This window comes from Branchiostoma belcheri, unplaced genomic scaffold (assembly GCF_001625305.1).
Source record: "Branchiostoma belcheri isolate BF01 breed outbred unplaced genomic scaffold, Haploidv18h27 scaffold96, whole genome shotgun sequence".
In the NCBI taxonomy this organism is placed as follows: domain Eukaryota; kingdom Metazoa; phylum Chordata; class Leptocardii; order Amphioxiformes; family Branchiostomatidae; genus Branchiostoma; species Branchiostoma belcheri.
In genome coordinates, this window is record NW_017804642.1 from 45,158 (window position 1) to 60,363 (window position 15,206).

A 15,206-nucleotide genomic window follows, 5' to 3' on the forward strand; every position below is an offset into this window, starting at 1 on the left:
CTACCATGGAGTTGAAGTCGATTCTATCAAATATGATATTTGTTACAGGTGAGTCCACGAAATTGTTATTGTATACAATAAGTGAATGGGTATCCAGGGTAAAATGGGCCATGGAGGGTCGACAAATTTCTCCTGTAGCTTTATGTTACGGAACTATTTGCATGTAAAAGTAGCTAGTCATATCACATCCAGAACCGTGCATATCTAGTTCTGTGTCTGAATTGATTAAAAGTGGAGAATCTTAACCATAGATACAGCCATAAACAATTATTCCTCATTGTAGATTTTCCAGCAGCTTGAAAAGTGAATTGTGTCCCAACAACCATTATTAAACATTAGCCTGATATCCAGCCTTGTTAGCTTTAGTCCGCTTACCAAGATCTTGAGCAGCGTACCAAAGCTAACAAGGCTGGACTTCAGGCTACATAAACATCACAGACTGTATAGCAATTAAAATAATGGCAAGGACAGTTTAGCATAATACCAATTGAACCTTTTAAACAGATTCAGGTATTTTTTCCACTGGTTTATAAAGAAACTTGCAATCTGACCCAAACAATCGTATTTAAGTCACATAATCGTGATTTTTTTCATTTAATCTTTACCATTAAACAAACCTTTAAAACACTTTAGAACTCCATTATAATTGGATTTAGTAATCGTTAACACAATTAATAAAATCGGCCCGATAAAAAGGTCTATAGTATACACAAACCGTACTGAGGAGTCAGGCCTTTTTGCGGCCTTTTATTAAACGGGTTTACCGTCCAGTATTTGTCGACTAATACATGCACGTGGTAAGACTTCAATACTGACATATATCATTATTTTGACTTAATAACAGAGTTATAAATAACCTTCTGTCCTCTTTATTACCTCTACATAGACTCGGGGGGTCTATAACACTTAACAGAGCCGCCGCCATACACGGCAAATATTTGTTGAGTAAAGCCCTTTCATCTGCGGCGATAACAACACTCTGGTTAGCTGCGTCGTGGATGGTTAGGGGAACTATTTTTGACAAGGAAGACTTCCTTGTAACTCCTGGCGTATTTCAGCTGAGTAGACGGTGTTCTTCGTAAATGGTTTGGTCCCAGCACTTACGAACGACCACCATGGAATCGAACTCGATTCTATCAATTATGATATTTGTTACAGGTGAGTCCACAAAATTGTTATTGTATACAATAAGTGAATGGGTATCCAGGTTAAATGGGCCATGGAGGGTCGACAAATTTCGTGTAGCTTTATGTTACTGCGTTAGTTGCATGTAAAAACCGCTAGACTTATCACATCCAGAACCGTGCATATCTAGTTCCGTGTCTGAATTGATTAAAAGTGGAGAATCTTAACCATAGATACAGCCATAAACAATATTCCTTACTTTAGCTTTTCCAGCAGCTTGAATAGTGAATTGTCCCCACAACTACATAAACATTAGATTGGAGTCCAGCCTTGTTAGCTTTAGTCCGCTTACCAAGATCTTGAGCAGCGTACCAAAGCTAACAAGGCTGGACTTCAGGCTACATAAACATCACAGACTGTATAGCAATAATGGCAAGGACAGTTCAGCATAATACCAATCGACCCTTTTTAAAAGATTCAGTTATTTTTTTCTACTGGTTTTCAAAGTAACATACCCAAAACATGCAATATGACCCAAATAATGTATCTGTATCAGTATAGCCGGTATAACCAACCTTCGGTGTAACAACCTTCGCACACCGAACGACTTGTTACACTCAATCTTTGCACATTTTATTGCAGGAGTTGTTTAAAGCTTTCTATTGATGATGACCCAACTGTGCTTATTGGCACCGAGTTCCAGTTTACGATAGTTCCGGGGAAATACGACTTTTTGAACACCTCAATTCTTGGTTGATAACTCTGATATTTGAAGGCACGAAGGTTTCTTGTTCTTTTCTGAGCGGATAATTAGTGGTTGGTACGTCCACCAGTTTATTAGTCATTTTGTACATCATGCAAATACAAATAATACAAATACAAAATTTGTATTTAAGTCAAATAATCAAGAAATTAATACTAGCTACAACTTTGAAGAAAAAACGAACCTTGAGTTCAAATCAACAACTTTCAAAACCATCCTATCAAAAGTGTCTAAGTGTATAACAAGATAGGCATGGTATCAGATGTGATAAGACTAACTATTATACATGCAATCAGAATATAAGATAGTGCAAGGTACCCTTCGATCACAGTTGGACATACATTTTTCTAGTATTTAAACAAACCTAAGTCTAAGGGTACTAGTAAATGACCTGGATACAACATAACGATGATACTATCATATTTTGTTATTTCTTGTTTTAGTGGTAATATCGGAAGCATTCGGCTCCGACCCCTGTACGGACTACCAGGAGTTAAACCAGGCCAGACGGAGTTCAGCAGCCGAGGTGGCGGCCGGACACTCTCTCCTGTGTGACAACACGTTATCAGCAGGCTGGTACCGGTTTATCAGTTATGTCGGCGGGGAGATCCCTACAACCTGTGTGGAGCCGTACCACTGTGGAACCCAGGTTCCTATATGGATGGACGGAACCCTACCGACAGACAGTACTGTAGTCAACAGAACGGTTTGTACTAACTACGGTGTACCGGGGGACTGTTGTACTTCCTCATGGAACATACAGGTCAAACGGTGTGTGGAGACACAAGGGGTTTTCTACGTCTACGACTTGGTACCGACGTTTGGCTGCTCACAGGCCTACTGTGCAGGTAAGGTTATTCCAATATGTCACATATATTGTATTCTTAAGCTGCTAAAAATCCTGTCGTGTAACAGAAAAAAGATTCTCAATGCGTACACAGATATCTACATTGATGTAAGTACACGTACTTTGTAAACGGCTTTATAAATTTTATATTTCTAGTTACTAGTGAGAATAGTTCTATTTAATAGAAAAAAGCCACTAAAAATCCTGTCGTGTAACAGAAAAAATATATTACTCAATACGCACATAGGTAAGTACTTTGTAAAACAGCCTTATACATTATATATTTCTAGTAAGGCCACAACAAGTATATTTTTGGATGACATTAGCGCGCGCATTGATTTTTGTCTGATGTTTGTAAAAACAATAAATTATGTTGGTCTCAAATGACTAAAATGACTATCAGTTCAGAGTCCGTCAGCGATTCAGCAAACTTGCTCGTGTTTGATGGCAAATGCTGGCAGGGACATTCGAAGGTGTTTTATCATGTATGGATAACATATTTCACAATTGTTATTTGAGACATATACATATCTTCAAGGACAGGTGATACTGTTAAAATCAGGAATACAAACCTGGTGCTTGTTGTATCGTGTTTTATTGCCTCAATTTTTGTTTAACCAGGTTTATGATCTTAAAAGTTGACATATAAGAAGTTTTTTTACCCGTCTTGTCTTTTACCCTATCTCACTAAATTATAAGTAGGATGTCATCCATAAAATTCACTTGCTGTTAGCTCACAACATGTATACTGTATATTGTTCAGTGAGAAGGACTAGCTAGCCCTTTGTAATAATCTTCATACTGCTACTAGAAAACAAATAGTTCAATATTTTTCCAAGGATCTTTATTAGTTCAGTGACTCATAATATGAAATTTAATAATTGAAATAATAATAATTGAAATTAAATAATATGAAATTTAATGCCCAATAAATATTTATGGATCACAACAATGCAATCCTTTTTGCAGGAACACTTCCTTTATGCCCAGAGGGAGAAGTGTATGACCAGTACAACAACATTTGTCTGGGTAAGAGATGATTTCCTTCTATCATTGGGATGGGTAACGTTATAACGTTTTTTTTACAATTTTTTGTTAAGAGACGCCAAATTACAGCATATTTATGCACATTTTATGTTGTGTTTCCTCGGGTGGGTGTATTCCACTTTACCTACAGTCCCAGCCCTCCTTTGGGTCGGATAGCCACCTAGCCTTCGGGTGATACGGAATACACAGTTTGTATTTTTTGTGTTAGGCTTTAGTAACCTTCCTGTGAAACATTCGGTGTAATTTGTAAGTTCTGGGTTCTACTGTTTTACGGTTGCGTTTCGCACCTCCTTTTTCTCACCTTTAAATATTGCACTTTTCATTGTGTTACCACAGTAGTTTTAATGGTGAACTAATTAGAATGTACTAAGAACTTATATAAACAATGTCATGAAATCTATGCCCTGCGATCTTAAATAAATTTACAGTAGGTCGTATGGATACTGTGTAAAGAGCACGACTGTGTTTATCTATAGGTTAATCAGTGACAGAATGGCTCTTACTACATAAGGTCTAACATTTAGCCGCTACCAGGCACCGCATATCGCTGGAAAAATAGTAGAAATTGGCCGAAATAAATGAATAATATACCAGGGGAGGTAGCCGGCCAGAGAAGATTCAATTCGCGCGTGGGTCGTAAATATTTCGGCCATTTTCTAATATTATATTTTTACAGCGATCCGCGGTGCCTGGTAGACGCTAGTTAAAATCTACTAGTGCACGTACATGGCGCCTTTTACTGACTGGGCATTTTGTGCAAGACGTTTTTTTCTGAAAAATGGAATTGCTTTTTCTAATGGTCTTGTTTTTTCATTCACTCCATAGTTTTGGTACTTAGCGTCAAAATGGTGGTTACATCATTATGAAAACTGGCATGATACTGGTCTTTTTTAAGGTACTTGCCAGTCAATTTGTGTGCCCAGTTACTTTGTCAGGCGTCAGTGACGCAAGGGTTAGATTGTTGGACTTGGAACCAATAGGTCCCGGGTTTAATACTCACTATGCGCCGACGCTGCGCCCTTGGGAGAGGCACTTTACACGACCGTCCCTTTCCTGACGGTGGAGTGACGCCCACCGAGTCTCTAAAGCTAATCTGTGCCAAAACACACTACGAATTTAGTGCGCCAATGTCTAAATATGTGCCAAAACACACTACGAATTTAGTGCGCCAATGTCTAAATATGTAATAAAACACACTGCGAATTTAGTGCGCCAATGTCTAAATATGTGCCAAAACACACTGCGAATTTAGTGCGCCAATGTCTAAATATGTGCCAAAACACACTGCGAATTTAGTGCGCCAATGTCTAAACATTTGCACTTTTGTCACCAAGAGCTGTATTTTTTGCCACCTAAGAAGATCTCATCGCAGTTCTCTACGTTTTCCCTGATACAAAAACTAGGTGGCATATCGGCATTTCTGCCAAATCTCAGTATTATTTATCCCCTAGTTATTGTCAACGTCAAACCTTGCTACCGGTATGTATTTCTACAGAAACCAGGCATCCAGTGCCCTGTGACTTTGAGTCTATAGGAACATGTGAGTGGCACCAACAGACGACTGACGACTTTGACTGGGCAAAGCAAACAGCCGGAAATGGAAACCATCTGCCAACAGGTGAATAATATTTAAAAAATTGTGCAGGAGTGTTAACATATTGATCAAGAATCATTCCCGAAAAACTATACGATATATTTAATATACAATAAAATATAAGATAAAACGCATGCGTTAGTACGAAAATATTTTTCATAAACAAGCATTGCCGGATTAATATTTTTTTATTCCATTAAATACAGAGCTTTTTTCAATTTCATAGTAGACTATTTTTCAAGATCTCTGTTATCATGTACAGATGGAGGACGTTTCCTGTACGTTGGTACTGAAGGCGGTCAGCAGCCCTTAGACACAGCCAGAATCATCGGTCCGGTTATTGTCCCGTCTGTGGTTCAACCGTGTAATGTTAGTGTTCTTCTTAGTCCTTTACATTATGCTAAAGGTTGATTGTATAAAGTCAAAAGGTTTAAAAAGTCTAAGATGTATAACAAGTAAGAATGATTTAAAATACCTTTTTTCTAGCTGCTTTGAATGTTTATCTATTTAGTTATTTATTTGATATGAGGATTCATTGCGTTTGTAAAGTGAATGACATCTACAATGTGTTTCTGCACAGATGACCTTTAGTTACTACTTCTCGGGACCAGACGCCGGGGATCTGGATGTTCTAACCCGGCAGTATTACACAGGCGTACAGAAACCGGAATGGCAGCAGTCAGCGGGGACAGCAGAAGATTGGACACAGGTTACTGTCTCATTTCAGGAACAAGACCCATTTCAAGTAAGTCATTTGAAACATTGGGAAGTTTAGTGAATGTGACATCAATGAGCAGAATCATTTCAAATCATAACCTCATTTAGATAATTTATGAGGAAGTGCTAGAATAGCCTTCTCTGTTACGATAAGGCTGTCATTGGTTAAAGAATGATTATTCAGATTAACTGATGAAATCCATGATAAAACTGAGATGATCTTATTTTCATAATCTATGAGAAAATATGTATAATTTTGTTAGTCGGAATGAGTAACATCATTTGGCGAGGATATGAGGTCGTGGAACTCTTTTTTCTAATATGTCCATTCCAGGTGATTATCCAAGGCGTGCTGGGCTACGGGAGACATGCAAAAATTGCTATTGACGATATTTCCTTCTCTTGGGACTGCGTACGAGAAGGTAAGAATTGTTTTCACAGTGGCAGAAAGTTGAACAAGTTTTGTAAAAGACAATAGTGCTAGCATGCTGAAACAAAGACATTTTGATCAGCAACATCACACATTTTGAAAGGTGTATGATTTGTTGTTCATTACCTACTCTACTTGAAGTATGCTTATCTGTCTAGTTGACGGGAGTGTCCGGTTAGTGGACGGTGCCCGGTTCGATGAAGGGCGGGTGGAGATCTACTACAACCACCGCTGGGGAACCATCTGTAACATCGGCTGGACCCGGACTAGCGCTGATGTGGTGTGTGCTCAACTGGGGTACAGGGCGTCTGTGTGGACAGATGCTAGGTATGGATATGTTAACACAGTATGTAACCTACTAATTCAGTCTTACTGTTTGTTTATTTTTATCATGACATGTTCAGAAGGAATAACCATGTTAGATCCGTGAAACTTAGTTACAGTAATAGTTCATTTTTTTGTCTTTTGAAGGTATCCTGCACCGGACTCAACACCCATTCTCCTAGATGACGTCACCTGTGACTCCAGGAACAAGTCTAGAATCACAGAATGTCTGACGAAGCCGTGGGAAAACTGGAGTCCTCTTTGTAACCATGGCAGAGATGTGTCTGTCAGATGTGTGGGTGAGTTCATTTTTCCCTTTTTTTTCTTTTTTAGGGGGGGGGCATGGGAATAACAATTTCTAGTGAATTCATCCATATGCAGGTAAAACTTATAAATACACAAGTTTCCCTTAGTAGAATGCAATACTTGGCTAAAACTCGACGTAAAATCTATATTTGATTAGACACCATTTCATGAAAGATCCTCATTTTCAAGTCGAAAATGCCTATTCTAATTACAAGCATTATATTCATGATTGTTTTTAAACTTTCTCTTTGTTTTGTTGTCACTTATATCATACTTTTTGTTAAAAATACCCGATTGGACGGCTCGTCTGACTAGTAAATAGGATTGCTGCAAGTTAAGACCTGCAAATCTAGCAAATTTATATATTTCATTCCATATATTTTGTGATGACTGTTCCAGGTCAGTGGCACCAGTGTACACCGGACCAGTTTGTATGTGACAACGCAGTCTGTCTTCCTCCTACCGCTCAGTGTGACTTCACAAACGACTGTGGGGATGGAAGTGACGAGGGGGACTGTGGTATGCATTTATGAATTGTTTTTTGTTGTTGTTGTGTGTGCGTACTGTTACTCACTGTTATTGTGGGTCCATTAGAGAATTATTAGGGAACTCCATTACATTACATTGAGTAAATTCAATTACATTGAGTAAATATGACATCAACCGTCCTTGTTACCTGCAATTATATTGTGATTCCAAATACATGAACCCTCCCAAACTATATAGTAATGACAAACCCATTAAACAGGGAGATACCCCGGACGATGTGACTTTCAGAACAATTTGTGTAACTGGGTCCAGTTGAAAAGCGACACTGCCGACTGGACCCGGGGGTTCGGTGGGTCTGAAGCAGGGGTGCCATTGGTGGATCATCAGGGTCTAACAGGTATGAGTCAATATCAGTCTTATTTCACATGACATGGCTTGTGTCCTAAGGACTAATCAAAAAACGTAAGAAATGACTATTAGGTTGTAGTTGCATGTAAAGACATTAGTTATGCATGTGTTTTACAATTGCTTGGATTTGTTAAAGAAAATTAGAATTGCAACAGATGTTATTGCATATGATATTTGACACTCTGCAAAGAAATATACATTACTAAGACTTTGCAATATTTACCATATGCTGGATCATGTATTCATATTTTTTTTTCTTTATCTACAGATGGATATTTCCTGTACCTTACTGGCGCAAAGGAAACAACAGCCTTCTTGCTGCTTCCCACGTACTTCATTTCCAGTGGTAACAACTGTTCCGTAAGTGTATACTTAATCATACAGATCGGATACTTACAGGTTGGTAACAACATGAACATTCAACGTGCTATTTCATAAATTTTTCATCTTGAATCCCTACAGCTGCTGTTCCACTACTACCTGGACATTGATGACGCAAACCTTTCCGTTCGGATTGCATCAAGAACAAACGCGAGGATAGAATGGCAGCAAAGCGTTTCACAAGGACCGAACTGGGTCAAACAGGAGGTGACGATCCCGGACAGAACACCGTTCCAGGTTGGTGTACTTAATCGGTACCAAGTCATTACAAAAAGAATTCATTTCTAAATTTTAAGTTTAGGTATTGACCGTATATATTCAACCGACATTAAAACATCATTGACTAAGTGTAGAATATTCAGAACGACCTATTGATGATACCTCGTTTATCAATTCTTTACTATTCTGACATTTTGTTCTAGGTCTCTTTCCAAGGGTTAATTGGGACGCCTTCGGCGGGGTCCATAGCCATAGATGATATAACATTGACGCCAGGCTGTATCATCGGTAAGACTTATCATGTTGTTTTACATACAAAGCAATTGTGACAAAATATTTGGAGGCCACAGTAGTCTTCAGTAATAGAAACGTATTCAGACTTATTAATTTAGTGAATATATCTAACTTCCTTGCCCAAGATGTATAGTTTATTGACACTTGTCTTTTTTCAGAATACGACGGCTGCACAGAAACATCTTTTACTTTTAAATGTGTCAGTGGTGAATGCATCTCCCTGGACTATGTGTGTGATTTTCAAGAGAACTGTGTGGATGCCAGTGACGAAAGACATTGTGATAAAGGTATCTATAACAACGCATATTTAGTACCTAATTACGTAATTACATGTATAAATGTTAAGTATATACTTGTCTGTCAAATGCTTTTTGTCCATTAATAAATGTAAGTTTAATGTCGTATCTTCCTTGTATCCGCAGAACCAGGGAGATGTGATTTTGAAGAAGGCTTCTGTTCCTGGTCATCTGGTCCAAGTGACATCGAATTCCAGCGGGGGAGAGAATCAACAAGTACTAGCGGTACTGGGCCACCTGTGGACCACACTCACCAAAACCCGTTAGGTACATTCAGCTAAGCAATTATATCATTATCTTGACAAACTAACTAGCGTAGCTTTATGTTCCAACTTTGATAATTTATATCGATGTTAGAGTCAGATTTAAATATATCTTTACGTGTAATGGTCCCCACAACGCAAAAATAGGTAGATATATAAAGGAATGCTTTGTTATTAGAAAAATATTCCGAAACTTGTGCCCACTCGATTGTAACACTTAATCATAGATTTGTGCTATCCCTTATTATTTGAATAATTATGATATATATTTGTTAGATTGTATTCGACATTTGGTCTTGTTCAACACATTTTATTGTTTGTTACTCTATTTATGTAGTTTACCATACATTGTACCATGTGCAATTGTAGCGCAATAAAGTTCTTACCTTATTTAAACTAAATTTCGCACCCAGGTTTCTACATATTCATCGACTCTTCAGACAATACTGAAGGGCAGAAGGCCCAACTTGTCAGCCCCGTAATCACGGACGGCTCACCCTGCCAGGTACGGATATTAGACAATTGACTTTTTAAAAAAAATCTGTATTGTCAGCGACAACAGCAAAGGGGCTGGATACTTATTTTCTTATCCTTTTTATCCCTTGCTTGACATAAGGCTATGGCTTAGGGGACAAACTGAGCTACAATTATGATCTGGTATACTCTCCAAGCAGAGGTTGATTGGGGAAGATCGTTTGATTTTTATATATGGCCCGTTTGGTGGTGGTAGAGACAAAAAACGGTTCATATATAAAAAGCAAACGATCTTCCACCATCAACCTCTGCTTTAAGAGTTATCTGGTATCCCTTATAGACAAGATGTTCTTTTTTGGCGACGCCTCAGGGGCGGAGCCCTTAGTATAGTACTGCGATTGAATTGCCAGGAATTCTAAATATTCCACGCACGCATTCCCTAGGGAATTCATTTTTGGCAACACCTTGCGGGTGAGGTCTTCCCTCCCAGGGAATTCATTTTTGGCAACACCTAGCGGGTGAGGTATTCCCTCCCAGCTGTTTTTCAATAACTTTGGAGCTTTTCCGACAGCTTGGACAGCATCATTGTTTGGAATTGAACAAGGTCAGCATTTGAAGTCAGATGTTTCAAAGCAGATGTCGTGATTGTCTGAATATAAACCAATATGTCACCGCGTTTGGTGGTTGTTTTTTTCTAGTAGTTTTCCTTCTCTTTATGAAAAGTATGTGTTTGGACATAAGGCCATGTTGATTTGATTATATGGATGACATCCGTGCGCGCATGAATTTTCGACCGTTTCCAAAAAAAAAAAGTTTTCAACCATACTGTAAATCATGCAAAACAGTTGCTAAATGAGCAAAAATTTACCATAAGTTGTAAGGAAAACATTTAGAAACGATACCAATGTCGTATAGCCTGAGTGTCAGCCTTGTTAGCTTTCGTCCGCTACCCAAGGTTGGCGGGGAGCGGACCTTGGGTAGCGGACGAAAGCTAACAAGGCTGACACTCAGGCTAAATGTCGTAGCTATAGAATGCCAAAATCAAAGGAAAGAATGTAAAAAAATGAATTCGAAGAGTAGATTATTCGCCATAACATATTCTGTGCCATTTGTTCAACCTTCATGACCTCGTAGATTTCATAGTGAAAGCAACTTTTCTTTTTTGCAAAACTTTTTTTTATTCGCACGTGCGCATCAGTTTTGGGGTTCCCAGAGGATGTCATCCATGTAATCAAATCAACATATGCATTCAAGTTCTTTTCAATGCAACTTTGTGAGGATAAAGGAAAGACGCAGAGACAAGGCTTTCCGCACACTGGGCACGGGAGACTTTTAAGACGGACTGGCTATGACTATATGATACTGGCTACGTTAACCCTTTCAGTCTTAACTGAGTTATATTTTCCTTCTTGAACTGACGTCCCTTGTCGTAGAAATCCTGTGTCTTTATATTGTGTATTACCGCATAACAGTGGTACATCACTTCAGCACACATATTTGTAACCGGACCAATAACAGGGACTACAATAACAGAGAACTGTATAAGTAATTACAAGGGAACTGTTCGGAGTTTCATCAGGTCTTGCACTATCATCCTGTTACAAGTTAGTTAGAGAGTGCAATCGTACCACAGCTCCCATATACACCGATTGTTCAGCATAGTCATGGTTTTCAAAATGTGTACATTCTCCTCGATTCGATTTGAACCGTCATTGGCGAGGTTTTCTAAATACATATAAAATAGGTCATTACAATATATACACTAAGATACCGTAAAACACAGGCAATGTATCATCGTAGTACAGACGTATGTAAGTCATCCTAGTAATCTCTAACTGGTGTAAGGTTTACTGTGGCTAGCAATGCATTACATAGCCTGCACGTGATGGCTCTGCTACTATCTGGTTCCCTCCCATGTTGCCTTCTTTCTGTCGACGATGCTACTACTTAATACACATATGATATCAACATGCTTCTTCTACCATCATCAACAATACCGAAACAAAATTTTACACAAAGGAGACTGGAGTCAGTTGTCATGATCAGCTCTGTGACCGGGAGGCTTGAGTCAGCTGTGACCACGGCTTCTGGCATATGTGATTGTCCCGGCTATAGCACGGCAACTACCGGCTAGAGCTTGCGCACTAGCTAAGGCACATGGCAACTGTATGGAGAGAAGAAAGGCTGTCATTGGTCTGATAAGGTGTGAGGCTTGTTGCTAGTGTCAGGACAAAACAATAGACAGGACTTCACACATTGAAGGTATCTATACATGAAATACACTCCTACCATTATTGTATATGATACCTGACAAAACTCAAGATTAAATGGCTACCCTCTATCCACGGCAAGTTAGTCAACAGTAATATGCCTCACACCGCGCCTCATAAAGATCTCGGCCAAAACATATCGTGGTGCGAACGTCACAGCAAATGGTAGCGGTTTGAAATGAGTCTTCAAAACAAGGTGTACATTTCCTAAACAAGTCATCGAAACGTAGAAAACAATTGAAGACAAGGCTGATATAGAATGTGCGTCAAAAGTACACTTGACATGACAGCTGTTAACTGCATAAGTAGAAGTCCTTCCGCGCTTCATAAATTAACTTAGCCAAAACTGGCCGACGTTACCAAACATCCACACCCTGTAGAATTATCGATAAAAGTACGTATGAACTCACCTTTTTTTTGTCTGTATCCCTGGTTGAGAGAAGGCAAAGGGGCTACGTATCTCCACGCCCGCCGGCCTGGGCAACTGTAGGGAAACAGCGGTGATTAGCCTCGTGTCATTATCGCGGGAACCGAAAAGGAGGAAACAAACGCTTATAACCTTACTTCTTTACCTGTAAATATGTTAAGAAGTGGCTTCCTTATTTTGGCAAGAAGGTAGCTTCGTTTCCTATTTGAAGATTTCGCTTCTCATTGAGCCTTAGGACTCGGCTACTAAAATCTGAAGTTTGTTTAGTATAAACTATTTTTGGCCCTGCCCAGCAACAAGCTTGACACCTAATTCGACCAATGGCAGCCCTGCTTCTCCCAGACATCCAGATACCACGTGTTTCAGAATCTCACACGCCACATGCCTTGCATTGGCCGTGAAAATAGTTCTATGTCGCCATGTGGGCCATAAGGAAATTTATGCCGGACACGAAAGCCGATCCTCGCCCGCTAGGTTTACGTTGACCAGTGCACGGGGAATTCTCCGTTTGTACCGAACGGGGTTTCCTTGTTTGTATCGCACGGGCCACGCTCAAACTTTTCCGGAATTGACCAATCAGAGCATCCATGTGCTCTCTCCTCGCGTCCTTTTCCACAAGCAGGACGGTTTCAGTTTATCGAGGGCATGGGCGATAAGACAAGTTTGGCTTATCTGTCTAGAATGCCCCCACACACATTGCAATGGACATCAAAGGCAGATTATTGTGGGAAACACTAAAGTAGTCCAGCCCTACAAAATTAAACAAGGTGTACATTTCATATTCAAGTCAAAGAAACGTAGAAATTATTCAGCTGTAGACAAGGCTGATATGTCCAGCGCAAAACATTGACACGTTTCACAATCAAAGTCACACAAAACAACCACTGAACAGGCCGGGTGGTTACAGGGGAGAATGTAAGTCTTCTATAAAGTCTGCTATAAGATGAACGATCCGAAATGTGAAGTCGTCATCAGGACTCCAAACACGGAAGGTTTCTATACATAAAATACACTCCGGATCCTACCATAATTGTATATGATACCTGTCAACGCTCCTGTTTAAAAGTGTACCCTAAATAAAAGCACGTATGAACTCACCGTTTTGGGAGTCTGTTATCGCTGGTGGAGAGGAGAGCAGTTGTTCTCAGTGGTCCGGGGTACGGCCACGCGGGTACGGCCTCGTCTGCGGGCTCGTCTCGTCTAACAGTAGAAGCGTTAGTTGAATACGTTCAGGGGTCCAGTTGTAAGTATTGTTGATACGGCAAATGAGCTCAAATAAGTCAAATAGTTTGTCAGTTGGTACAACGAAAGTTTAGTACGTCCTCGCGGGTAGCTGGCGACCGACTGAATGAATGTATGGTGCCTCGTGCACGGACCACCCACTGCACCCAGAGGTGGTCAGCCAGACAGATAAGTTTGTTGCTATGGCAACTGTCGCGACGGACTTACTGGGAAATAGCCTCCCTTCCGGTTTACAGCAAAAACCCTATTTTGCAGGGCAAAAGGCCTTTACTGTTTAGCTTCCAAACTCACGGAATGACAGAAAAGCATGTGCAATCCTACATGTCCAACAGTTTTGGAAAAAGGTGATATGTAAATATTCAAAAAAGAGACAATAGCTAGTCTTCTGCACGATTATCTTATGAAAGAATGTTTTATGCAAAGTCATCTTAGTTTGCTTGTGAGAGAGGTATAACCATATTTTATTTCATTTACTGTATCATAATCTTGTGTAGCGTGTTCATTTTTTTCTCTACAACTATGCCCTGAACATCTGCTTGGAGACTTCGCACAAAGTAAAATCCGACCAATACAATTTCCAAGTAGATACAGGGACCTAATGTTTGTTTTACTAATTTTCAGTAAGTCTGTAAGCTTTCACTCGAATATCAAACAATGGAACAGATACAGAGAAAGGGACAACCCCAACTATACCCACGAACATCTGCTTGGAGACTTCGTAAACAGTAAGATCCGACCGACACAATCTCCAAGCAGATACAGGGACCGAATGTTTCTAGTAATTCTGTGTAAAAAATCATCTGAAGATCAAACAATGGAACAGATACAGAGAAAGGTACAAACCCAACTATACCCTCCCCCGAACATCTGCTTGGAGACCTCGTAAACAGTAAGATCCGACCGACACAATCTCCAAGCAGATACATGGAACAGATTTTCTAGTAATTCTGTGTAAAAAATCATCTGAAGATCAAACAATGGAGCAGATACAGAGAAAGGGACAACCCCAACTATACCCACGAACATCTGCTTGGAGACCTCGTAAACAATAAGATCCGACCGACACAATCTCCAAGCAGATACAAGGAACAGATTTTCTAGTAATTCTGTGTAAAAAATCATCTGAAGATCAAACAATGGAGCCATATTATATTCCAACGTTATCTCAACGGGCGTGACCTACTCATAGTGATTGTTATCCTTTACCCAGACTAACCAGAGTATCTACTAGGGGATGTGTATATGACGATATTTATGTTACCGACAGTTTAGAAATTATTTGTGTCTGTG

The 15,206-nt window shown here is 39.6% G+C and overlaps 1 protein-coding gene across 6 annotated transcripts in view; it reads left to right on the forward strand.

The window, feature by feature from the left end:
- LOC109461807 (MAM and LDL-receptor class A domain-containing protein 1-like) overlaps positions 1 to 15,206 on the forward strand; it is a 101,292-nt gene continuing 86,086 nt past the window's right edge. The window contains exons 1-17 of one of the 6 annotated variants that reach the window (XM_019758249.1): positions 1,015 to 1,158; positions 2,332 to 2,736; positions 3,705 to 3,764; positions 5,278 to 5,400; positions 5,639 to 5,745; positions 5,957 to 6,121; positions 6,428 to 6,515; positions 6,682 to 6,850; positions 6,995 to 7,146; positions 7,553 to 7,672; positions 7,902 to 8,039; positions 8,319 to 8,410; positions 8,513 to 8,668; positions 8,854 to 8,938; positions 9,103 to 9,231; positions 9,367 to 9,507; positions 9,917 to 10,008. In XM_019758249.1, coding sequence (XP_019613808.1) covers positions 1,083 to 1,158; positions 2,332 to 2,736; positions 3,705 to 3,764; positions 5,278 to 5,400; positions 5,639 to 5,745; positions 5,957 to 6,121; positions 6,428 to 6,515; positions 6,682 to 6,850; positions 6,995 to 7,146; positions 7,553 to 7,672; positions 7,902 to 8,039; positions 8,319 to 8,410; positions 8,513 to 8,668; positions 8,854 to 8,938; positions 9,103 to 9,231; positions 9,367 to 9,507; positions 9,917 to 10,008 — 2,298 coding nt within the window. In that variant the 5' untranslated portion in view covers positions 1,015 to 1,082. Of the gene's footprint in view, positions 49 to 1,013; positions 1,159 to 2,331; positions 2,737 to 3,704; positions 3,765 to 5,277; positions 5,401 to 5,638; positions 5,746 to 5,956; positions 6,122 to 6,427; positions 6,516 to 6,681; positions 6,851 to 6,994; positions 7,147 to 7,552; positions 7,673 to 7,901; positions 8,040 to 8,318; positions 8,411 to 8,512; positions 8,669 to 8,853; positions 8,939 to 9,102; positions 9,232 to 9,366; positions 9,508 to 9,916; positions 10,009 to 15,206 lie in introns of those variants that run through there. The other 5 variants (XM_019758253.1, XM_019758250.1, XM_019758251.1 and 2 more) reach the window with 5 other exon arrangements.